At 46.4% G+C, this 26,027-nt stretch overlaps 1 protein-coding gene across 1 annotated transcript in view; it reads left to right on the top strand.

Annotated features, from left to right (window-relative positions):
* Positions 1-691: 691 nt before the first annotated feature.
* The window catches only part of LOC138771363 (uncharacterized), a 34,987-nt gene continuing 9,651 nt past the window's right edge, over positions 692-26,027 (top strand). The window contains exons 1-6 of the mRNA XM_069951010.1: positions 692-780; positions 1,618-1,857; positions 4,379-4,633; positions 16,415-16,651; positions 17,616-17,852; positions 21,576-21,890. Of these exons, the coding sequence (XP_069807111.1) occupies positions 729-780; positions 1,618-1,857; positions 4,379-4,633; positions 16,415-16,651; positions 17,616-17,852; positions 21,576-21,890 (1,336 nt within the window). The 5' untranslated portion in view covers positions 692-728. The remainder of the gene's footprint in view (positions 781-1,617; positions 1,858-4,378; positions 4,634-16,414; positions 16,652-17,615; positions 17,853-21,575; positions 21,891-26,027) is intronic.

Below are 26,027 nucleotides of genomic sequence, written 5' to 3'. Positions count from 1 at the left end.
TTTCACCTGTTCTCACATGGTTTTAGTTTGATGGTGGTAAAATGTAAAAAAAAAAAACAAAAACAAAAAACAAAATAAACATTAAATTTTTTAAAAAATGTATAAACCACTAGTTGAAAAGTCTTTAAAGTGACACTGTCCCCCCTTTTATGTATGAAGACTTCTCTACACAGCTGTAAAGCCTGCAGTTTTCATACCCTACTTTATAATAGATTTCTTGGTGCTTGGTCCAGGTAAAAATGCCACCTGAACGGGGCTTCATGACTGCAGTGCCAATTAGCCCCACCCACATCTGCACCGTAGGTCCCACCCCTCCATGACGTCGTCAGTGTCTAAACCAACCTAAAGGGTATGGGGCCTAGACCTCTAGGCCGGCCCATTCCAATGGCTGCCGAGGGGGCAGGGCCTAGACGCTGATAAGGTCATAGGAGTCTACAGTGATGATGTGGACGGGGCTAAGTGGTGCAATGGGCTTAAAGCCCTGCCCAGGTGGCACCATCCACCAAGCATTTTCCACTGCACCATGCACCAAGAACTCTATAATTAAGTAAGGTATGAAGACTCGGGGGGGGGGGCAGTGTCACAATAAATCCAGACGTAATAGTTGATATAGTACTGTTTATTACTGTTTATTTAAAATTATGGCCATTTTTTTACAGTTACATAATGAACATGGCCTACGAATATTTACAGAAGACAAATAATGGATAAGGTGCATTGATAACAATATGTCTCCATTTTCTCCTACAGCCATTACAGCCGGGATTACAGGAGTAACAGGTGAGTTACACATCAAATTGCATCATGATCTGTTTAAGGTTATGTTACCGCAATGTAAAAATAAGGGCAAATAATGGTTGTTTAATTAATGATCATGATGCTTTATAACGGCCATTGTTTTGCAACCACGGACGTTATTTGTCCTTATCTTTGCATTGTGGGGAACTAGCTTCTACTATGGAACCAAGACACTCTAAGGTTATTTTCACAAAACCTTTTTTTTTCTTTTTTTGAGGGGCGCATTTTGGGCGGCCATTGTTTTGATGCAAAAAATATATATATAAGAAACACAATATAACCATAAATAAAAAAAAAAAAAAAGTAAACTTCCTGTAAAGTGAAACGCTTTGATCAGTGTATGGCCACATTCATACTATGTATTTTTTCAATAAATAACGCCCATTGTTGCAGATTGCATTAATGACCACTGTTTATTGACACCGTGGCTTTACAGCCGCACTGTATACACACTGTTTTATGCAGCCCCACAAGATACGCTGTACTCACAATGTAAAGTACGGCTCCTGGCCGTACTTTACATTGTGTGCTATGGCTAATTGGAGCGTGGGCACACCTGAATCTAATATATATTCACCCAAAAGTAACCGCATTCCAATTAAAATGAAATGATGAATCAGCCGGTTGAACATGTAGACAGTGGCTGTGTTTTCTTCGCCCTGTGCCTCATGTTTTTGTGGCTTTTGCCGTTTTTGGCTGTGACCAATATAGAGAGAGCTCTAGGAATATGCAGCCAGGGACACCTATAAAGCTCCCATGCAACATTAGATCATGGATTGGATTGCAAAGTCAGCAATAACTTACCTGTTATATTTCCAGGAGCTTCTATGAGACCCGCAGTGACCTTCTCCCCAGTCTGGAACAAGATCTTACATGGAGACTCTGTAACAATGATCTGTGATGTGGAGGGAAACGTCACCTGGTACAGGAACTATAAGTGGCTCCATACCGGAAAGACTTTTACCATTCAGTCTGCCCGATCCTGGCATAGTGCTTATTACCAGTGCGGGACCAGTGAGGAGGATATCAGTGAGGCTGTGACACTTAATGTTACATGGGGTGAGTGATGTATAATATATACACACTTAGGGTCTGTTCACACGCATAGACTCGCTGCGTAAAACTCGCACGGAACTCGCATCAAACTCGCACGAAAGTAGCTGCGTTTTTTTGTGGTGTTGAACTCGCCTGTGAAAATCAAAACTCGCATGTAAAAATCGCACCAAACACGCAGTGAGAATACACATACATTGGCTTGATAGCAATCAGTATCACTGTGGATTTATGTGCGAGAAACTAGCAGCGATAAATACGCAGCGAGTCTGTACGTGTGAACAGACCCTAAGGAAGAGAAAACACTTGACAATATACGAACCTGTGCACACCAATAATAGGAAAATAGCTTTATTTAATTTGGCTAAACATTAAATAAGCATTCTATTTTTTTTATTCTTTCCCCCACTGCAGGCTGGTGCATATACTTACCAATGACCATCATGTCCCGCGCGGCGGCTTTGTTCCAGTCCTATGACAAAGCTTGGATACTGCTGGCGCCCACGTGACCTCTTCAGCTTCAGCTCTGCATCTCAGGAGGCCGGAAGTCAGGGTCTCCAATAGAGATGCAGTGGAAACCCTGACTTCCGGCCTCCAATAGATCTCTAAAAAGAAGAGGAGTCAGAAGGGCTGTGACGTTACCGTCAGTGTAGGACCTGAACAAAGCAACACCGTGGAACACCAACCATCATGGGTAATGTGGCAGCCTGAACGGGGGGTTGAATAAAAAAAATACTGCTACTTTAAAAACACTGTAATCCTGCAACATCCTAATGTTAGAGAGTGTACCCTCACTGTTATGGAGTATATTACACCAGGTACAGGATTAAACGCCAGTATGCAAATATATATACATACAGCAGCAAAGAATAAAGTACTGTCATCCAGAAATGTATATACCACATGTCCAGAATAACAGTGGGGCTAAATGCATACTGGCATTTAATCCCGTACCCGATGTATTATACTCCAAAAGGCCATGTTCACACATTGTGAAACACCAGCCGTTCTGTGACCCGGCGGGGTCACAGAACGGCCGGTGTCACTGAAGATCATCCCGGCTGATACTGCAGTAACGGCCGGATGATCTTCACTTCTGATGAATTGGGATGTGGGCGCATCAGTGTGTGCCCATATCTCAATTTACTGCAACAGAGCGTGCGGTTTTGGACGCACGCTCCATTGTGTGAATTGACATGTTCTGTGCGGCCACTATTCAATGAATAGCAGCTGCAGAAAACTGACATACTATGTGTATATGCTCCGGCCAGGATTCCATTCATGCACATACAATGTATGTTTTGTACAGATCACGGCCGTTGTTGCAAATTGCAACAACGGCCGTGATTTATACAAAACATACGTGTGAACATGGCCTAACAGTGTGGGTGCAATCGTCCCCCAAGCCTATTGAAAATCCTAAGTAAGGTGTGTGTTCAGAAAACGTGCAGCTTTTAATAATAAGTGCATACACAATCCAGCTCCACCATACATCACCCTGTTCCAGCACTACCTTCCATCCTTGGGAAGGACAAGACAGGGAACGTTTTGAAGTTTTCAAATTCACTAGTGTGTAAACGATTCTTCTATCTTTATTGCTTCTCCAAGAAAAAAAGCCCCTGACATATATACAGGAGTCAATGCAATGTGACTACTGGTGATCTTATTCATGGTCATACTACCATTACACCTTGTGCTCCATATAAAGGAGTAATGATCACTTGTAGTGTAGTGATGTGTGAAGCATATAACAATACCTGCGGAATGTTTGCAGTTCTGACTTCCTTGCATTCTACATCTGTATCCATCTATCATTTGCAGGTCATGGGGGCAATGAAGTCAGTGCTGTGTAGCAGACAGTAGGATTTATGGCCACTCCATAAAATCTGCCGCCTGATTAATAAATTAATTTGGCCTCATGGCAGAAGCAACTCTCTTTGTAGCACCCAGTGCTTTATTCAGAAGTCTGCTTCGCCCAGGAAACAAAAACTGGGGCTCGTACTAACCACCTAGTGCTACTGTACTCTACCACCCCGGCAAAGTACAGTACCACATCAGGGCCCCTTTGGCAACTCCTCTCCCCTCTCTACTGTAAGCACTCACCACTTCAGGCACCAGCTTTCTACCTCAACTGTGAGCACCTAAGTTATAAACAACTGTACTGATTGAATTGCACTGGACTGTATCCAGCTATTAGTTTACTTGTACTGCACTACGGTGACCTCCAGTAAACTATTCCACTTTTGGTAAATGCACTAGACTCTGGCTTCCTACTTGCGCACCTACACACACCTGTACACTTGGGTTATCTCCTCTGTACTGTGGTGCTGCCGTGCACGAGGTGGGTCCAACACCACTCTGGGCTACTGTGACAAGTGCCCAAGTGACCCTAGACTCACTCAGCTACCACACCACTGTACCAGCTGACCCGGCGCTGCCAGCATAGCCAGCCACCTCAATGTCATGCTGTATCAGCAGGCAGTATATATGTCCTATAGAGACTACAGCTGTGATCTCTGTCCTTTAGGTCCGCTCGTCCTGCAGTCACCGCCCTACAGACATGAAGGAGATGACCTGTTACTGAGATGTCACAGCGGCTCCAAGGAATATCGGGGACCAATAAAGTTTTATAGAAACGATGAACTGATCCATTCATCTGCCAATGACTCCGAAATCCAACTTAGAAATGAAAGAGAAAAGATGGCTGTATACAGATGTACAAAACAAGTACTGACTGCTGGATATAGTATATACAGCGATGAGACAGACATCAGAGCTCAAGGTAAATTTCCGCCAACCTGCTATTTGTATTGTACAGTTCTTCATTGAATTATCAATCAGGGTCAGATCACTTTTAGGGATAAGCGAAGTGAATCCAGCAATGCTGGGCTCACTGTAAAGCGTGTGGTAATTCACTTTGTTTGTGAAGAGAATTCAGCATGCTTCCTTCACAAATTCGCTAAAGATGTTTTATAACAGTACAGTCACTGAGCAATTGCAAGGGATTATCCAATCGTGTGCACTTTTCACTTTGATGTCAGCACGCACCTCTCACACTCTATATATAGTCATCCACTTCTGTGGTATGGCTGTGTGTGTAGGGGAGTAAGGAATTGTAGCAGGCACATTAGTGAATGCAGGGAGAAGAAAGAGCGAGGTATAGGAGACAAGTAGAGAAAGAGAGAGCTAAGTAGAGGAGAGTCAAGGATAGTAGAGTTCATTGTAGGTGGGTGTCTTTGGGTGAAGTTAAACCCATTGTTAACCCAGTGTGTGGGTGCGGTGGGTGAGGTTAACCCAGTGTTAGTCCAGTGTCCACTTAACCCAGCATGTGGGTGAAGTTAACCCAGTGTTAAGCCAGTGTCCAGTTAGCTCAGTGTGGGTGCTGAGGGTGAAGTTAACCTACTTTTAAGCCAGTGTTCAGTTAACCCAGTGTGGGTGCTGTGGGTGAAATTAACCCAGTATCCCTGCTTGGATTCCCTGCTTAGTGGAGAGTTGGATCTGTAAATCTGTACTGTACTGTTCTAAAAAAAACATTTGAAAAAAAAAAAGCATCTAAATCCCCATCAAACCCCTTCCAACTCCTGTACAATAAGGTATTCAACCCCATCCATTCCGACAGTGACCCCCATCCCCAATTAGGTTACATCCGTGTCCAGTGGTCAGTTTCAGCGGCTGAGGTGGCACACAAAGTGGTCCAAGTGGTCCACTTACACAGGCTTGTGAAAGTGGTGATCCCAACCGGATTGGAGAAAGGTTGAAGACCTAGTGGAATTGTTGACTGGAACATGAAAAGTTCCAGCTCTGTGGCAGCTTATAGCTAATCCTGAAGTCATCATCAGCGTCGTTCCTGAGCATTGCCACCACCATTCCTGTCTCCTGTGTTGTCTCGGATGCATATTGTCAGGAGCTGGCACAGGCCAGCATGTGTGGCTTCTGACAGTGCCAGAGCACCCTGATGGCATCCCTGGTAACCGGGCTGGCTGGTTGCTAGGGTCGCATCGGCGGCATCCCTAGTGTATCTGTCCAGGGCTCACACCACCCCCAGCCGGATGGCCCAAATGCTCAGCATTAGTATTATGCTGACTGGCGGACGGCGTCTTACATGCCACATAGGAGTGGTTGGAGTGGGTGTATAGTTTCCTGAACGTCTTTAGTAGCTACTTCAAGTCCTGGGAAGGAGTGTATGAACCTTTTCACTAGTAGGTTCAGTACATGAGCCATGCATGGAAAATGTGTCAGCCTTCCCTGCTGCAATGCAGACATGATGTTCCTCCCGTCGTCTATCACTACAGTGCCCACCTGCAGATGTTGAGGGGTGAGAACACTTCCTGCCCAATGCGGGTGTGTTCACCCAGGCCAGACAAGTGCAGGACAGCCTGTCAGCCGTGGGTTTGGCAACTTCGATATGCCATAGTTATAGGGTCTGTTACATCATGATGGCTGAACAAAGTGTTGGAGTCAGATGATGAGGTGTCTGAATAATGGCCCCAAAGGAGCTTAGGAGGCCAGAGTGGTGTGACTTCCATTTGTTGTTGCTGCCGCTACACCTCTCCTGGAAGAACGTTTATCTAGTGAACAATGATGCACATATACCTCCCTTGTCCAAAGATCCACTCTGAGGTGCACCCGGTTAGAGACACAGAGACCCAAGGAGTTGCCTTCTTCTCCAGGTCTACAGAGGTAAAATTGCCTTATTGGCCAGAAAAGGGCGACATGCCTCTCTCCATCTTTGTGCACCAGCCATCAGCTCCCTAAATGGTTTGGACTTTACTATCTGCAATGGGAGAGACTACAGGGCAATCATGTACTGGGGAATGGGATGCGGGACCAGCTCAGGGCCCATAATCAATAAATAAATGTATTGTCTAGTTTTAGTTTATTTTTTGTATCATGTTAGTTGTAGTTTTCTTTCCCCAAAAATAAGACCCAAAAGATGTGCTAGGTCTTATTTTCAGGGGACGTCTTATTTTTCCAGAAGAAGAATTCACATGTCATATGCACAGCAGTGACAGAACGTACAGTATGGCAGCTTCTGGCCACCAGGGGAGCTCACCACAGCACGCTCATACAGCACAACAGTGACAGTTTATGGTATGGCGGTTGGCAATGGGATAATGCCAGACTGTGTGTAGCTCTTCATCGGGCGGTAGAGGACAACGGGATGGCAGCAGGTAACGGGCCTCACATTTAGTTATTTATATAGGTTAATTGTATATAGTAATGTATATAGTAGGGATGAGCGAACCGAACTGTAATGAACCAGATTCGTTACGAACTTTGCAAAAAGTTCGGTTCGGCACCGAACCGAACTTTGAGAAAGTTCGTTACGAATCCGCTAAAAATAACAACGGCGACGCAAAATTGTACTTTTTTCACAGAATAGACCAGGATACAAGGGATTATTACTCCTATAATCCCTTGTATCCTGGTTTTCTGTGAATATCAAGAGGTGTAACGTCACCCCTGTTAGGGTGAGACCTTAAATTTGTCTCCTCAGATGTACCTGGGTGCTGCCTAATCAAAAATGTAATGTGACAGCTGTCTGTGAGTATTAACCAAAACACATGAAAGCAACTTCAGTGTTCAAGCTTACCGAATTTATTAAGTGAAAATCAGTTCATATCTTTACAATAAGGTTCAAAAAATAAGAGAACACCGTTTAGCACCGTTTATCACTGTCTGAGAAAAAAAAAGTCCAAAAAAAAAGTCCCATCACTGTCTGATTAACAAAAAAAGGCCAAAAAAAGTCCCATCACTGTCCGAGAAAAAAAAATTCCCATCAGCTGTCCCATCACTGCACAGTTGTGTAGAAAAATGTTGGCGATTCATTGGGATTCTTGGTGTTCAATACCGTGCACCCCAGTGCTGATGTCTGGTCCTTTAATTATGGGCAAGGGCAGTACATGTCTGTTATTGCTCATTGGGTCAACATTCCCCCAGAAGACCACCAGAAAGTTAGCCCATTCTTGCCACTGTCACCTCCCCGGTGCTTTAGGGGGCCAGTTCTGCAAAAGTTCTGCCTCTACCAGCTTGCAACCATCCACCGCTTTGACTGCAGTCCAACCTGCCCCGGTGTCTTACCAACGATGTCAGGCCCGGCGCTCTCAGGCTGTCCTCCATTTTGTGAGCCTGGGTGAACAGAGCCACAGTGGGCAGGATCTCCTCCGGACCATCAGGAAGGAGATATATAAATGGCTGACCCAAGGTCAACTAACGGTGGGAAGTGTTGTAGCCCACAAAGGAAGGAACCTTTTCTCTGCAGTGCAGCAGGGAGGGCTGAGTCATACATTTTGTATGGCACATGTGATAAACCTCATAGTGCACAGGTTTCTTCGAACATGTCCTGCAAATTGTTGATCCCTTTAGAGGACGCGACTCTTTGAGCAGGTATAGGGATGAAAGATGGCACTCTGTGGAGGTGATGGTGCTCGTGGTAGGATTCGTCCCGAAATCAGTAGAAGAAATTAATCCCGGCACACATCAGGTAGACTTCTGCTTAGTTTATTTGCATAACAGGTGCAGTATGTACAGGAGGACGCGTTTCGGCTATGCAGCCTTCATCAGCTCAAAGTACAGTGGTAACCCGCATGTTTAAATAACAAAAAAAGACCGCCAAATGTAAAGGGGGGGGGGGGGTGGTCCGGCGGTGACGTCATAATGACGTGTCCACAGTAAACAGAACAAGCATGGTACAGTATAAAGAAATAATGCACAAAACGTCCAAATAATAGATGCACTAGGTGAGAATGAGGGTCGGGGGAAGAGGGAGACACGGTGAATCACGAAATAAGTGCATATCGGCAGCTCTGTAGTGCCCTATGATGCGCCGAGGCAGACAAGCCGCTTGCCGGAGTGTCAGGAAGAGGCCGGTGGGCTGAGACCGGCTGCAACAAAGTATCTAAGAAAGACACAGCGCATCAATGTACCGGTAAATCTAATACATGTGGTAACAATTAGTAGAACTAGTATCACAATGCAAATTCAATAAGGGAATACAGAGGTATTAGAATGCAGGATACAGCGCTCATAGTGGCGGCACAGAAAAGAGCCGCATGGGAAATAGAGATATATACATATATATACAGCAAATAATACACAACATATATACAACATATATACAGTAGGTATCTGTACAGTAATGTGATCAAAGATCGGAAATCATGGGGGAATCCAGAAGGCAAATATCTCATGGGGCTGAAGAATACGGAGAGATGGGAAGGGCCCCCTATAGCATACTGCAGGATGGGCAGGTCAGTAGTGGCATGTAGTGGGCAGAGAAAGACATACCTCGGCTAGTCCGCGGTGTGATGTCCTAGTCAATTGAGGAGGGCAGCCTAGGGAAGGAGAGATGTGATTAATACATGAAGCTAGATAGTTCATACTCCCTATTTAACCCCGGGTTAACTCCCTATTTGTTCCCGGGTTATCTGACCTATGTCTGTGGCTCCAGGGTTGTCCTGCCCCCTTAATTATAAGCTACAGGGCTGCTTCACCAACCTCAGTCCTGGAAATGGGTGCAGCCGGTTTTTCAAGTCACAGCAGGCAGGAATCATCTTTGGTAGACCTCTGGGGTAGCAAGGTGGACTTGCAGGGTGGGAGTCCTCCGTGGCATACCGCTTGCTAACGTATTTGTTAGGGCCACGGCGGCGTCCCGTGCTCCGGACCGCCGCCGCACCCTCTCTCCTGCATCTGCAGCAGCCGGTGTCCATAGGCAGGGACACGGCGCTGCTGTTGCTTCGGCCCCGGGGGGCACCTCACCTCACCACGCTCCTGTCCATCGCTGTGCCGGCCGGCGTGCGCGTCCCCGCCTCCTAGGGCGCGCGCGCGCCGGCTGTCTCAGATTTAGAGGGGCAGTGCGCTCCTAATTGGCCTGCATGTAAATCACTCCCCTATAAGTTCCAGCCCTGCCCCCTTCCAGGTGTTGGAGCCTCTACATGCTTCCCATAGCGTTTGGCCCTGCTCCCTGTTGTTCCTGATTCCTGTCCGCTACCTGGTCCCTAGTCCTTGTTCCTGATTCCTGTCCGCTACCTGGTCCCTAGTCCTTGTTCCTGATTCCTGTCCGCTACCTGGTCCCTAGTCCTTGTTCCTGGTTCCTGCTCCTCTGTTACACTATTGCTCCTGTGTTCAGCCTGTCACCTGCGGTTACGCCCAGGGGCGTAACTAGGATTCATTGGGCCCCATAGCAAAAAATTGTATGGGGCCCCCCAACATATTACCTGTACCGGCAATATGGAGCTGTCCCCCCGCCATCGGCAGCTCTGAGACGCTGTGCCCTGGGGTGGTGGTGGTGGTGGGGGGGGAGTGGTAGCAGGCCGCTCGTAGTCCCTGCTGGTTGGGGCAGCTCTGAGACACCTGCGGGGTGCGGGCTGCTTTAAGACAGTGTGTGTGTGTGGGGGGGATGGTTTAGGGACTGCTCTGAGTCCCTGCAGGTCTGAGGGGTGCTCTGAGTCCAGGGGGGTGGCCTCCATTATACTGACTACTATACAAGATGCTAGGGAAGCAGGATGACCCCATTACACAGGATGCTAGGGAGGCTGAGTGACCCCCATTATACAGGATGCAGGGAAGCTGAGTGACCCCCATTATACAGGATGCCAGGGAGGCTAAGTGACCCCCATTATACAGGATGCCAGGGAGGATAAGTGACCCCCATTATACAGGATACCAGGGAAGCTGAGTGACCCCATTATACAGGATACCAGGGAGGATGGTGACCCCATTATACAGGATGCCAGGGAATCTGAGTGACCCCATTATACAGGATGCCAGGAAAGCTGAGTGACCCCATTATACAGGATACCAGGAAAGCTGAGGGACCCCATTATACAAGATGCCAGGGAGGCTAAGTGACCCCCATTATACAGGATGCCAGGGAAGCTGAGTGACCCCATTATACAGGATGCCAGGGAAGCTGAGTGACCCCATTATACAGGATGCCAGGGAAGCTGAGTGACCCCATTATACAGGATGCCAGGGAAGCTGAGCCTGAGTGACCCCCATTATACAGGATGCCAGGAAAGCTGAGCCTGAGTGACCCCCATTATACAGGATGCCAGGGAAGCTGAGCCTGAGTGACCCCCATTATACAGGATGCCAGGGAAGCTGAGTCTGAGTGACCCCCATTATACAGGATGCCAGGAAAGCTGAGCCTGAGTGACCCCAATTATACAGGATGCCAGGGAAGCTGAGCCTGAGTGACCCCCATTATACAGGATGCCAGGGGAAGCTGAGCCTGAGTGACCCCCATTATACAGGATGCCAGGGAAGCTGAGCCTGAGTGACCCCCATTATACAGGATGCCAGGGAAGCTGAGCCTGAGTGACCCCCATTATACAGGATGCCAGGGAAGCTGAGCCTGAGTGACCCCCATTATACAGGATGCCAAGGAAGCTGAGCCTGAGTGACCCCCATTATACAGGATGCCAGGGAAGCTGAGCCTGAGTGACCCCAATTATGCAGGATGCCAGGGGAAGCTGAGCCTGAGTGACCCCAATTATACAGGATGCCAGGGGAAGGCTCATGACCCCCATTATACAGGATGCCAGGGAAGCTGAGCCTGAGTGACCCCCATTATACAGGATGCCAGGGAAGCTGGTGACCCCCATTATACAGGATGCCAGGGAAGCTGGTGACCCCCATTATACAGGATGCCAGGGAAGCTGGTGACCCCATTATACAGGATGCCAGGGAAGCTGAGTGACCCCATTATACAGGATGCCAGGAAGGCTGAGTGGCCCCCATTATACAGGTTGCAGGGAAGCTGAGTGACCCCATTATACAGGATGCCAGGGAAGCTGAGTGACCCCATTATACAGGATGCCAGGGAAGCTGAGTGACCCCATTATACAGGATGCCGGGAAGCTGAGTTACCCCATTATACAGGATGCCAGGGAAGCTGAGTGACCCCATTATACAGGATGCTGGGAAGCTGAGTGACCCGATTATACAGGATGCTGGGAAGCTGAGTGACCCGATTATACAGGATGCCAGGGAAGCTGGTGACCCCCATTATACAGGATGCCAGGGAAGCTGGTGACCCCCATTATACAGGATGCCAGGAAAGCTGAGTGACCCCAATATACAGGATGCCAGGGAAGCTGGTGACCCCCATTATACAGGATGCCAGGGAAGCTGGTGACCCCATTATACAGGATGCCAGGGAAGCTGAGTGTCTTCCAGCTGGCAGTGATAGTTACCATCCTCCTGCTGTGTCTCCTCCTCAGGCCCTGCGCACTCTGCCATGAGCGAATATCCCACCTGCGGTGGGTGCTGGGGGCGGGGCTTGTCGCGATGGGGGCGGGGCTTAGCGGAACGTCCCGGGACTGTTCCACTTGTGGAGAGGGGGACACTGGTGCAGGACGCTCTGAGCCTGTGTCAGGGGGAGGTGCGGAGGTGTTTCAGATGGGATTGCAGACGCTCCCTTCTGCGTCTCTGGCAGGGTGCTTTACTATCAGTAGCGTAGCTACCTTGGAGACAGGGGAGACGGGCCAAGCGGGCCCGGGCCCCCTGTAGTGCGGGGCCCCATAGCAACTGCCTTCCCTGCCTTCATGGTAGCTACGCCACTGGTTACGCCTACAGACCTCTGCCAGCACCATCTCCTGCCTACTGCTCCTGCCACGCCTCGCCTGCCGTCACTAGCAACCAAGCCAGGGGTAGCGACCTGGGGGTCGCCTGCCGCAGCAAGTCCATCCCGCCTTGCGGCGGGCTCTGGTGAAAACCAGCGGCCCCTTAGACTCTGCTCCCTGGTGAGGTTAGTGCCATCGCTGGTGACGGTCCAGTGGATCCACTACTCCAGGCGTTACAGTATTCTCTGGTTTTCTGGCACTGTGTGCCTGGTTGTATTAATTAAGTTAAATAAAGATTGCTGTGGCCACCACAAGTGTGTGTTTTTACCTGTTAAGAGGCTGAGGGGGATTGGTTGGAGTGTATATGCAGTCCTGCCACACCTCACAGTGTGTTGAGTGACTGCTGTGAATGTGCCGCCACTGCCTTTGGGTACCCTTTAAATGCCCGGGCCTTCCTAAACGCTACTCTGCCAAGTAGCTAATTATGCACCCCTTGGTGTACCCCGGGCCTTCCTGAATGCTAGTCTGCCAACTAGCTAATGGTGTACCCCTTGGTGCACCCTGGGCCTTCCTGAACGTTAATCTGCCAAATAGCTGATGATGTAGCCCTTGGTGTACCCTTTTGCCTCTGCAACCACGAGTTGTGCTTGGCACCTGGCGTTGGCTTGGTGGAAGAAACACATCTTCGCCCCAGATGAAAATGGTGACGTCTGTGCTCCCAGATTTCACATGGAGTCTGTCACATGATCACCATAATGGGGATGAAGGTTTCCTCCTCAAGGCTGTCTTGCTCCTGTAGCATACAGTACCTCTCAATTCTTTCGCTTTGTAAGAAGATTCCCCTGCCTGGCTTTCCTGACTGCTTTCGGACCCAGCGACGCTGCCTTTAAAATGCTGACTATCCTCCCATTCCTCAAAAAGATCATCTGAGTACAGTGGCTGAGAGTCCAGGGGGAGTTTCCTCGGCCCTGTCTCCTGTTGTGTCTTGGCAGCAAGTCACCTTAGGGGAACATCGGCCAGAAAGCTTTGGACAAACCTAGCGCAGTAAGGACCCTCTAAATAATTGCTGGCTCCAAGATTGACCACTGAATGCCGAGGAGCTGGAACTTTAAAGGATCCATTCCACAATAACAGCCTGACTAGTATTCACCTGACTACTTGGTCTTACTGGGAGCTGCAGCTTTGGTCTAAGCCTGTTAGGATCGCCACTATCACGACCCCAAGTTCCACTACAATGTTCATTCAATGAGCAGCGGATACTCATAACAGTATTCATTTGAAATTACATTAATTATTTAATTGGAATTAAATAATCAAAATCGAAATTACAATGACAATTGGTACCATATAAACTAATAAGGGATACAAAGGGTGCCACAAGGGGAGGGAAAGGGTTCTCGAAGGGGCATTGGAACGTGTTAAATGATTAATTAGAAAGATTTTTTTATTTTACACTGCTTATACACCAATGTCCACTGCTGCCATGTGAAATATTACATTTATAAAAAAATACATTTTCCCATCTTTGAGACTGTGACAGCAATATCTGTTGGACAAAACATTACTCTGTAATATTCCCACAATTGTAGCTACAATGGTTTAGCGGTTTTATTCTATAGTATTCGATTCACAAATATTCACAAATCTCACAAAACAAATTTTTGACTGATTCGCTTATCTCTAATCAACTGGATTTGGGGATTTTCTTCCATTGTTCTTTGCAGATCCTCTCAAGCTCTATCTGGTTGTATTGGGGGCTGTTGTTAGACACAAATTTCAGGTCTCCCCATAGATGTTCCATTGGGTTCAGGTCAGGGTTCTGACTGGGCTACTCGAACTGCCCGATTCTGGAACAGATTATAATTTGAAATTGGAGATACCATTTTATGTTCATCCCATGAAGGTTTACATACACTTACTGTAGATTCACCAAGCACATCAGCTGGGAGATTGTTCTAAGCATCTACTACTCAGTAAAGTAATATTCTCTTACGTTGCTTTTGATCCCCTTCCAATTTCCCCCAATAACCTCAGGTTGTGTCCCCTCATTCTTGTGTTCAGTTTCTTTCCACCTAAACCTTATTTATTCCTTTAACATATATAAAGGTTACCATCATGTCCCCCCTTTCCCTTCTTTCCTCCAGACTATACAGATTTAGATTCTTAAGTCTTTCCTGATAAGTTTTATGCCTGACACCCTCCACCATTTTCCATTTTCGTAAGTGAGGTCTCCAGAACTGGACACAGTATTCCAGATGTGATGTCACTAGAGCTCTATACAGCGGGATCATGGCAGGGCCGCTCTTAGGGTAAATGGCGCCCTGTGCGAAAGTTTTTTTGTGCCCCCCCTCCCTTAAGATACCATAAAGCTCTTTCAGCCCTCCATGCCTCCAGACAACACCCATCACCCGACCCCCCTCCCCCGCCATACACACAACTACCCCCCCCAGCCATTTACACAACTATTACCCCCAGCTCCCCAAACAACTACCACCCCAAGCCCCACAAACTACAGCCCCCACCCAACTACAGCTCCCCAAACAACTACCACCCCACCTAACTACCACGCCCAGCCCCCCACACAACTACCACCCCCAGCCCCCCACACAACTACCATCCTAAGCCCCCCACACAACTACAGCCCCCACCCACCACCCCCAGCTCCCAACAAAACTACCACCCCAAGCCCCCCACACAACTACCACCCCCAGCCCTCCCCCACACAACTACCACCCCCAGCCCTCCCCCACACAACTATCACCCCAGCCCTACCCCACACAACTACCACCTCAAGCCCTCCCCCACACAACTACCACCTCAAGTCCTCCCCCACCCAACTACCACCCCAAGCCCCCCACACAACTACAGCCCCCACACAACTACCACCCCAGCCCTCCCCCACACAAGTACCACCCCCAGCTCTCCCCCACACAAGTACCACCTCAAGCCCTCCCCCACACAACTACCACCCCCAGCCCCCTGCACAACTACCACCCCCAGCCCCCCTGCACAACTACCACCCCCATCCCCCCACACACACAACTACCACCCCAGCCCCCCTGCACAACTACCACCCCCAGCCCCCCCCCCCACACACACACAACTACCAACCCCAGACCCCCCCCCCCCCCCCAAAACTATCACCCCCAGCCCTCCCCCACACAACTACCACCTCAAGCCCTCCCCCACACAACTACCACCCCCAGCCCCCCCCCCCCCCTTCCCCACACACACACACAACTATCCTGGATCACAATCTCCCTCTTCCTACTGGTTATACCTCTAGCTATACACCCCAGCATACGATTTGCTTTCCCCACCGCCTGGCTGCACTGGACTCATTTTAAGGCTGTCAGAAATCACTACCCCTAAATCCTTCTCTTCTTAAGTCTTTGCTATCACAGAACTGCCGATATGATACTCAAATAGAAGATTCCCCTTCTGCTTTATTTTACATTTAGAAACATTAAACTATACATAAAACTTCCAGAATGCCACACAAGATTTTGACATGACACAGAGCAGGGAGTGAGTGCACTGTGCGCTGACTTCTCCCAGCTTTTTCTCCTGATTGGTCTAAACACTCATGTTTCTCTGATGTATCTTTTTTTTTTTTTTTGCTAATGATAGTGCCCTTTTAATTAGGTCTACAGTGATACAATAGAGCTGTCATTATTATCTGCTGCTCACAATACCCCAGTCTATACAACAGATGATGCATGGATACAAAACACGAGGAATAGACATATAATTGTGAGTGGTGGTTATGTATGAATACTTATCAGACTGTTATCACAGCAAACAGGTCTCTATAGGACAATGCTGCCCCTTCTTACTTTTCTCTTATAATCAGTGGTAAGAACTAGAATCATGGACATATTACATATCAGAGTAATATACTGAGCTGCAGCCCATCCTAATTCCAGCCTATGGCCACCATTTCTATACCAGATACATCCCATCATGTCTGCTCCTCTGACCAATGTGATGTTTTGCAGGAGCCGCCCCCATCAGGATGACCTTCTATCCTAACTGGAGAAAGATCCTCACAGGAGGCAATATAAGAATGATGTGCGGAGGAGACTCTGGGCCATATTACTGGTATAAAGATAATACATTTCTGAAAGATAATAAGAAGTTTGATATCCGTTCTGCCCAGAGAAGTGACAGTGGGACATATCAGTGTGGAACCAGTTCTGGTCTTAGTACTGGGGTCAGGCTGGATGTCAGTGATGGTGAGTTCACCAGTTATCTTCCACCATAGTGATACCATGTATGAGCTGCTGCTAAACCTGCTAAATTATTATATGTATATATTATATAAAGTATATATTATGTGTGGTAGGAGCTGTAGACATTGTATATGCAGACACAGGATAAAACTATATGACACCTTCTACAGAACTGACTATGAGGGCGCTGCTGTAACACCTACTAACAATACATGTAATTATGGGATAAGAGTAGAAGACAATGTAAAGGTCACTAGTGACTGAACTGGATACGTTTCTTCTTTACTAGCATTTTTTCCTCCTTGCCCTCCAAGATCCATAACTTGTCATGCACCTTTAAAAAATGTCACCTGAATGATCGTTCAGTTATCTCTCCTGGGGTACCTGCGTAATGTTTAGGTGTTCCCTGTAAGGAGCATTATTAGTGGCCGTCATTATCAAGAAGCACTACCTGGATGGGACACTACGCAGGATATCCCTTGAAGGAACTAGTGCTATCTAAAGCTGCTGTGCAGCCCCCCTGCTATTGTACCAGACCACAAAGAATGGGATGACTTTGTGGAAGTCCTTGTGCCAACCCGACAGTGACAGGAACTACTGCACCCAGCCATCCCACTGGTTCCTCCATCTGTGTTTTCTATAGGTTGTCGGACATTTATGAAAAAATAATTGTTTGTAAAGGCGAATATATCCTCTGTTACCACATAAGGAGGAGATCTGCTGCTTTATAATATAGTATATAAAGTGCAGTGATAACATGAACAAAGGACGTATATAACAGCAGATACAAATGGCGTCTGACCTTGTGCTTGTCTGTATCATGCTTCAGGGTGATACACAATGTATGATGTAATAAGAACCAGAGCTGAAGAAGACAAATCATCCTGTATACTGTGGAGTAATAAGAGATGACGTCCTGTGATCTTCCAGTTACCGGGTACCATTATATCCTTACATTGTATTTCAGGCCCGGTCATCCTGCAGGCTCCTCTCCGTGTATCTGGGGTCCTACATCTGAGATGTCACAGCCGGCCTGAGTATTCTGTAGACTGGACAAGATTCTATAAAGGTGACAAACTTCTACAGGACTCAGGAGATGTATTATTCCTCACACAAGCACAGGTGGCCGGGAGATACAGATGTGAGAAAAGACTATACAGGGATCCTGTATCTTACTCTGAGTCGGTGTCTGTTCCCATCAGAGGTAAATCTTATTATTTACAGGAGTATACAGAAAGGATGGACACATTATAGGAGTGATGGCGGCCATATATATATATATATATATATATATATATATATATATATATAGCAGATGTATTATATATATACACTCACCGGCCACTTTATTAGGTACACCTGTCCAACTGCACGTTACCACTTAATTTCTAATCAGCCAATCACATGGCGGCAACTCAGTGCATTTAGGCATGTAGACAAGGTCAAGACAATCTCCTGCAGTTCAAACCGAGCATCAGTATGGGGAAGAAAGGTGATTTGAGTGCCTTTGAACGTGGCATGGTTGTTGGTGCCAGAAGGGCTGGTCTGAGTATTTCAGAAACTGCTGATCTACTGGGATTTTCACGCACAACCATCTCTAGGGTTTACAGAGAATGGTCCGAAAAAGAAAAAACATCCAGTGAGCGGCCGTTCTGTGGGCGGAAATGCCTTGTTGATGCCAGAGGTCAGAGGAGAATGGGCAGACTGGTTCCAGCTGATAGAAAGGCAACAGTGACTCAAATAGCCAACCGTTACAACCAAGGTAGGCAGAAGAGCATCTCTGAACGCACAGTACGGCCAACTTTGAGGCAGATGGGCTACAGCAGCAGAAGACCACACCGGGTGCCACTCCTTTCAGCTAAGAACAGGAAACTGAGGCTACAATTTGCACAAGCTCATCGAAATTGGACAGTAGAAGATTGGAAAAACGTTGCCTGGTCTGATGAGTCTCGATTTCTGCTTGAACATGACAATGAGTTCACTGTACTCAAATGGCCTCCACAGTCTCCAGATCTCAATCCAATAGAGCATCTTTGGGAGGCGGTGGAACGGGAGATACATATACCCACAGATACATATATACACTCACTGACACACATACACAGCACTTACAGCTCCCAGGCTTCCCCCTCCTCCTCCTGTAGCCCGGGCTGATCTTCACATAGAAGTATTGAGGACCTTTGGGTCATGTGACCCAAATCCCTCTCCTGTGCCGTCTGGCAGGTCCTGCTCCTCTGTTCAGCCTGCTCACCCGGCACTACAGTGAGGGGGCTGAACAGTGCAGTGGGGGTCCCTCTTCCTCTTTGGACCCCTGGGGGAGCGGGGTACCTACCATGAAGGCAGGGCAGGCTTCCTCGGGCCCCCTTCATGCAGGGGCCCCATAGCAGTCGCCTTCCCTGCCTTCACTGTAGCTACGCCACTGAGTAGGACTATCAGCCATGTATCCACCTGACTTCTGCACAACACAACTGATTGTCCCAACCCCATTTATAAGGCAAGAAATCCCACTTATTACACCTGACAGGGCACACCTGGGAAGTGACAACCATTTCTGGTGACTACCTCTTGAAGCTCATCAAGAGAATGCCAAGAGTGTGCAAAGCAAAAGGCGGCTACTTTGAAGAACCAAAAATGTAAGACATATTGTCAGTTGTTTCACACTTTTTTGTTAAGTATCTTGCAGATGACCAGGATACAGTGAATATATAACATGTTGGGCAGAATAGATTCCATAAGACATGACATGTATTAGGGCAGTAACCGCAGCTCTGCTCCCTATTACCACCTGCCCACAACTGACCCCAATACAGCAGGATGGGCAGTGACTAGAGGGGCCACGAGGAGACCCCTGCCAGCTGCTGCAGCCTGGCACTGATCACAATATATGAGGTTAATGTCCACCAATACACCCTTTTCGGCAGCTATGTAACTCAGTGTGTTATTATTTAGTACATAACTGTACTTGATATTTCTACGCTCATATGCAGAACCTTACATTTTTCCACATTAAACTTCAAATATGGATGTTATCAGCGGTGACTGTCATTTATATTTATTATGTACAGGATCTCACATTGTAACCTGATAGTATACCACCTCATATCCAAGGGAACTAAAGGACGACCTCCAGAAGAACCATTCCCAGTCAGTAATATCCTCATTCTCTTTCTTAGTATGTCTCAGCATATCTGGGTATCTGGGCCATGTAGGTTCCTTTTTACACTTCAGGTGTGTAAGGATAGGCCAGAATCCAATGCTTAGAATAAAAATAGAACAATTTACTTGCAATACAAAAAAGGAATTTGGTAGGAATACAGTTCAGTGCAATACAAAAGTACAATCTTGCGAGTGACTTAGGTTCTTGTAGACAATGGGGGAGATTTATCAAACATGGTGCAAAGTGAAACTGGCTCAGTTGCCCCTAGCAACTCACAGACTCTTTGGAAAAGGAAAAGTGGAATCTGATTGGTTGCTAGGGGCAACTGAGCCAGTTTCACTTTACACCATGTTTGATAAATCTCTCCCAATGTTTTTTTAAGAAGAGAGCTTGATAGAAGAGAGGTGCCTAAGGGGCCTTGTCCAATGGAGAAGTGTACTCTAACAAGTTGAAGATGATGTGGCTCCGGCACTCCAAAAAATAGTTAAAAATATTAATTTTATTAAATCATAGCCTTAAAATAAGTGGTACAATCCACGCCGTCGCGTAAGATCAATGTGCTTTGCGCATACGTGCTTAGTCATGATCATTACTAAGCATGCATGCGCGAAACGCATTGATCTTACGAGACAGCGTGGATTGTACCACCTATTTTAACGCTATGATTTAATAAAGTTAATATTTTTAACTATTTTTTGGAGTGCTGGAGCCACATTATCTTCAACTTGTTAGATTAATCAGCAGTTGGCCACCAGGTTCCAAAGATTGATTGAGGTGACCTGATTTCCACTTGCTTTATATTTAGAAGCGTACCTTCCCTGGAACTGTAGAGGTGTGTAGAAGAGATATAGAACACTCATACTCACGGACAGACTCTAGTCTGACCATCTTCTGCCCCCTAGTTGCGGTCTACCTGTCCTAGGTAGGTAATACGAGCCCCAGGTCTTGTTATCTTGGCTATGCAGACTCCCGGGACTTTCCTGTCATCCTGTACTGCTCAGTGGAATACCTAGACTTTTCCTAGTATCTTTGTTCCACTGGAGTCAGTTCCTGTGACTGCTGAGGTAACTGCCCTGCACTTTTTAGAGAGGTTCCTGGCATGGACAAGGTGATCCCTGTGTGGCTTCTCTCCCCTTGGTACTTCCTTAGCACTGCATCTTGGTGGTGTTACTCATAAGGAAGAATTGGGGCTGGCTTAGTTGTGTCTCTCTCAGACTCACTCCAGACAACAACTCAATAACTCCTACAACTGGAAACTAAGTCTGTCCAACCGGGAAGTAAGTTCTCTCTTTACACACATAGCCCCACTAATCACAGGCAGGGGTCTGTCTAACCCTGCCTGTGATTTGGTGGAGCTGTGTGTGTAGAGAAAGAGAACAGAGGATAGGTTAAAGAAAGGAGGGAAAGCACCTGCACCTGTGAGTGGATGAAGATCAACATGTGACATACAATAGTTAACCCTTAGTTTTCTTCAGCTGTGCCCAATAAACAACAGACACTTTAGTGGGAAAAACACCAACCAACGTGGATACTTCATCCCACTTGTGTGAATCCGAAGGAGTTACCTTACTCAGGTGCAATAAAGGTTTAGGGGCCCGTACCGGGTCACTACAGCAGTCGGCTCACGCTGTACTTATCTGGGCCGACATGCTGTGAGCACCTATTCTGTTTATTATACATGTGTTTATTTGATATATTATATAACCTGACTCCTCCATGCTGTATATGCTTCTGCTGTTCATTTATTTCCATTGTTACCTTCCCTGTCAGATCTGTTCTCTAGTCCGGAGATAACCCTGACCCAGTCAGAGACGACAGAGAGTGACAACCTGACCCAGCCGGTGGCTATGGAGGGTGACAGCCTGACCCTGACATGTGACACCAGGCTTAGTCCGCACACACACCCCACAGAGCTGCACTTTGCTTTCTACAGAGATGGGCAGGAAGTCCTGGGATTTGGCCCATCTAATAAATATGGCGTCCTGTCTGCTGGGCTGGAGGATTCTGGGAATTATTCCTGTATGGCGAGAACCTTAGATAATAGAGTTAGGAAAACAAGTCAAAATTTCCTTGTACAGATACACGGTGAGTATACATGTAATAGATATATAAGATTGGCCTCTGTTCACTTTTTCATTTGAAGAATTTGTGTCAGTTTGGACTTTTCGGAAATAAAGCAGAAAAGACGCCCCCAATAACCTATAAATCACCATGCGCCCGACACAAGCATTTATGTTGACTCTTTTGACCTGCCAGAGCTTTACCACAATAGGTAGAGATATAGGGTGAACACACAAAAACACAAAAAAAATGCAACAGCTCACCGCAATGGCAAGATACAGACCCACTACAGACATGAAAATAGTTAAAATCAGCCCCCCCCCCCCCCCAACTGCCAAAAAAACTTCCTCAAAAATAATGAGGCTCTTGGTTACCACTTGCAAATGGTGTAAACTACCCCACTACGTTACGGTGGCCTCATGTTTGGGGCAGTCCTACACTGTACTATGGCCTCTCCATGGCATGAAATACACCTATGCTCTGGGCATGTAAGATCCATCTTGTACCGGCAAAAGTAATTACACCACCTGGGTGGGATAGGTGGAGTGCACGACCAAGTAGAGGCAGCCCCCCCCCCCCCCCCCCATCTGGAACACAGAAAAAAAGACAAATTTGGTCATAGAGTAAGTTTGGATGTAGACTGAACAAGATGGAGATTAGAGCCATTCAATAGTATTCCAATAGTTTATTCACTTACAGTGGCCGTGCATTGCGGTCTTTGCATACTGGGGCCTTCATCAGGTATAATACACTATAAGGCTATGTTCACTCTATGTATCTGTGTATTTTTTAATTATTTATTTATTTTAAAAAAACGCATAGGTTCCCCCCTATTTTTATAACCAACCGGGTTAAAAACCAAGCGACAGCAGCCTGGTAACACCAGGGTGGGAAGAGCCATTGGTTTAGGCCCTCCCCAGCCTAAATATTACCATCCTGCTGCCGCCTCAGTCCAGGAGCGCCAATTTTGGCACCCGGCTCTTCCCAGTACCCCTGGTGGCATTGGGTACTGGGGTAATAATGGGGGGTTAGTGTTAGCCATTTTATACCGGCTAACACTAGGCCCCAAATTAGTAATGGATTCCGTCTATTAGACGGCTTCCACTACTAAGTCTATAAAGTAAAGAAATAAAGACAAGACACAAGTGGAAAAAATTTTTTATTCAAATAAAAACACCCCCACACCCCTCATTGACCATTTTATTAAAAAAAAAAAAAAAAAAAAAAAACAACCGCTGGTCATCGTCGTAGTCCATGGAATCCAACGTAATCCACAGGATACCGATATCTGAAAAACAAAAAGGGAGAAACACACAAAAAACACACAAACAGGAGCACAACACCCATCATTGTGAGCGGTGTTGTGCTCCTTACAGTATGCAGCATCTTTACAGATCGCTGCTTACAGTCTGGCCCCCAAGGGGTTAAGGGAGGATGTAATGCGTTGTAGGAGGATGTAATGGGTTAATTGACCCCCCTTCCTTGCTGGGAGGGGTGCAGTGCTGGGGAGGGGGTGGGGAGAGCTCTATACTCACCCCGATGTTGTCTCTTCGCTGGTCCGCAGCACAATGAAGTCACTGTACTGCGGACCCGCTAATTATATGTGCGCTCAGCCGATCAGCCAATCAGCTGAGCGCACATATAATTCTAAATGTTTCTTCTAATAATGCTATTGTGATAACATAATTAGAAGAAACATTTGATGTTTTAATTAAAGTAAAGTGATGATTAGTACAGAAAGCTCTATTGCCGGCAATATGAATTAACGGCTTATGGAGCTTCCTGTACTAATTAATATTTAATTAATAAAACACATTTTTGTTGTAATAAAATCAGTTTCGTTGTTCAATAATTTAATTCTAACGAATCCATCATTGTGCAATTAAATATAGTGTCAAAAAATAAATGTATATATAAATATACATTTATTTATATATATATTTATTTTAACAGTATATTTAATTGCACAATGATGGATTTGTTAGAATTAAATTATTGAACAACGAAAGAGACTTTATTACAAAGAAAATGTGTTTTATTAATTTAATATATTAACTATTAGAGGCATCGGCATTCGGCATCATTGCCGGCTATTTTTGAAGTACTCCGTACGGACCGCCTGTCAATCCACGGCCGTGAATTTGCACATTTCCAGCCGCAAAGAATGGTCTTGTTCATTTTTTACGGGTCCGTTTACGATTGGGCCGTAGGCTCATACATAGTGTGCACTGGGCAGCCGTATATCGTATACTTTCCAGCGTACGCATCAACCTCAAAACTACGGGCGAATATTCGCGGCTCGCAATACAGCCGCACAGATACATAGTGTAAACCTAGCCTTAACAGGGTCTTCTATACTGTAGTAAAACAAAATAAAACTTTTGGTTCAAAGTGATAAACAATGGAATCGGCATACAAAATAAAAGTCTATTAAAGCACAAATGAAACATTCTGAAATTATAATAATACAGTGGTACCTCGGTTCTCGAACTTAATTGGTTCCTTAAAGCAGTTTGAGAACCGAGCAGTGTTTAATTGGTTCCAGCACCAACCAACAATTACCTACAGTACCCATTTATTGCATTGAAAGTGCCCAGTGTAATCACCACAGGACATTACAGAGCAGCACTATATACTGAAACACAAGAAACATTCAACAAAACCAGCAGTTATAGTACAGTAGTCACTAACTCCTCACTCATCCTTTACTGTATAGAGCCCCCACCCATGGGCGGATTAACATTACCATAGGCCCCGGGCTGTTCACCAAGCCTGGGCCCCCCCACCCCACTGTAACTATGGCAGCACTAGCCTGGCGTTCATAGTACAGTATAGATAATGTCCTGATTTGTGCAAAATTTCCATTAAAAAAACTGTGATTTTTTGCAAATCATGGCGGAAGTGTAACCAGGAGACAGTACACCACTGAAAGTATAAGTCTTTTTGGGTGGTCATGGGCCCCCCAGGAGCTCAGGGCCCCGGGCTACAGCCCGAAATGCCCCTATTATAATCCACTACTGCCCCCACCCCACCTCACCTCAGCACTGTAATAAATGGAAGATGGTGGTGCACTGACTGTACTACTACTGTACTGTATATGCACCCCAGCAATCTTATACAGTACAGGATGGGAGATGGTGGTGCACTGACTGTACTACTACTGTACTGTATATGCACTCCAGCAGTCTTATACAGTACAGGATGAGAGATGGTGGTGCAGGATGGGAGATGGTGGTGCGCTGACTGTACTACTACTGTACTGTATATGCACTCCAGCAGTCTTATACAGTACAGTACAGGATGGGAGATGGTTGTGCACTGACTGTACTACTACTGTACTGTATATGCACTCCAGCAATCTTATACAGTACTGTACAGATTGGGAGATGGTGGTGCACTGACTGTACTACTACTGTGCTATAAATGCACTCCAGCAGTATTATAGAGTACTGTACTCTATGTGAAGCCTCACCAGTTCTAAACTCACCAGGTACAGCCCACCATCCACGCTCACAAAAATGTTCGGATAGCGAGTACTTCAAGACTGAGTGCCTGAAAAGTGTTTTGAGAACCGAGCAAGAGTTTGAGAACCAAAGCAAACTTTCCTTGAAAATACAGTTTGAGTTCCAAGCAGTTTGAGAACCGAGGTACCACTGTCCTCTAAAAACGGATTATTTACAATTAGAGATGAGCGAACTGGGTTTGGGTTTGAGTTGATCCGAACCCGATCGTTTGGCATTTGATTAGCGGTGGCTGCTGAAGTTGGATAAAGCCCTAAGGCTATGTGGAAAACATGGGTATAGTCATTGGCTGTATCCATGTTTTCCAGACAACCTTAGAGCTTTATCCAACTTCAGCAGACCCTGCTAATCATATGCCGATTGTTTGGGTTCAGATGTACTTGAGCATGCTCAAGGTTCGCTTATGTCTAGTAATACTTCTCCTGGTTCTTGTATTGTCCTCACATGAACCAAGTACCAAATAAACATATTTTGTTTCACTGTGTGTGGAATTGTCCTAATTGTACAAATCCTGCATGGTGAATGGCATATCATGACAAAGATAAAATATTATAAAATGAGATCTATTCTAGCATGAAAACTACAGATCAAGGAGGAAATAATGAGCCCCAACACAGCTGTGTAGGCAGAGAAAAAAAGA

This window comes from Dendropsophus ebraccatus, chromosome 13 (genome assembly GCF_027789765.1).
Source record: "Dendropsophus ebraccatus isolate aDenEbr1 chromosome 13, aDenEbr1.pat, whole genome shotgun sequence".
In the NCBI taxonomy this organism is placed as follows: domain Eukaryota; kingdom Metazoa; phylum Chordata; class Amphibia; order Anura; family Hylidae; genus Dendropsophus; species Dendropsophus ebraccatus.
The sequence above is the reverse complement of the archived record's forward strand: the minus strand, read 5'-3'. Positions and strand labels throughout refer to the sequence as shown.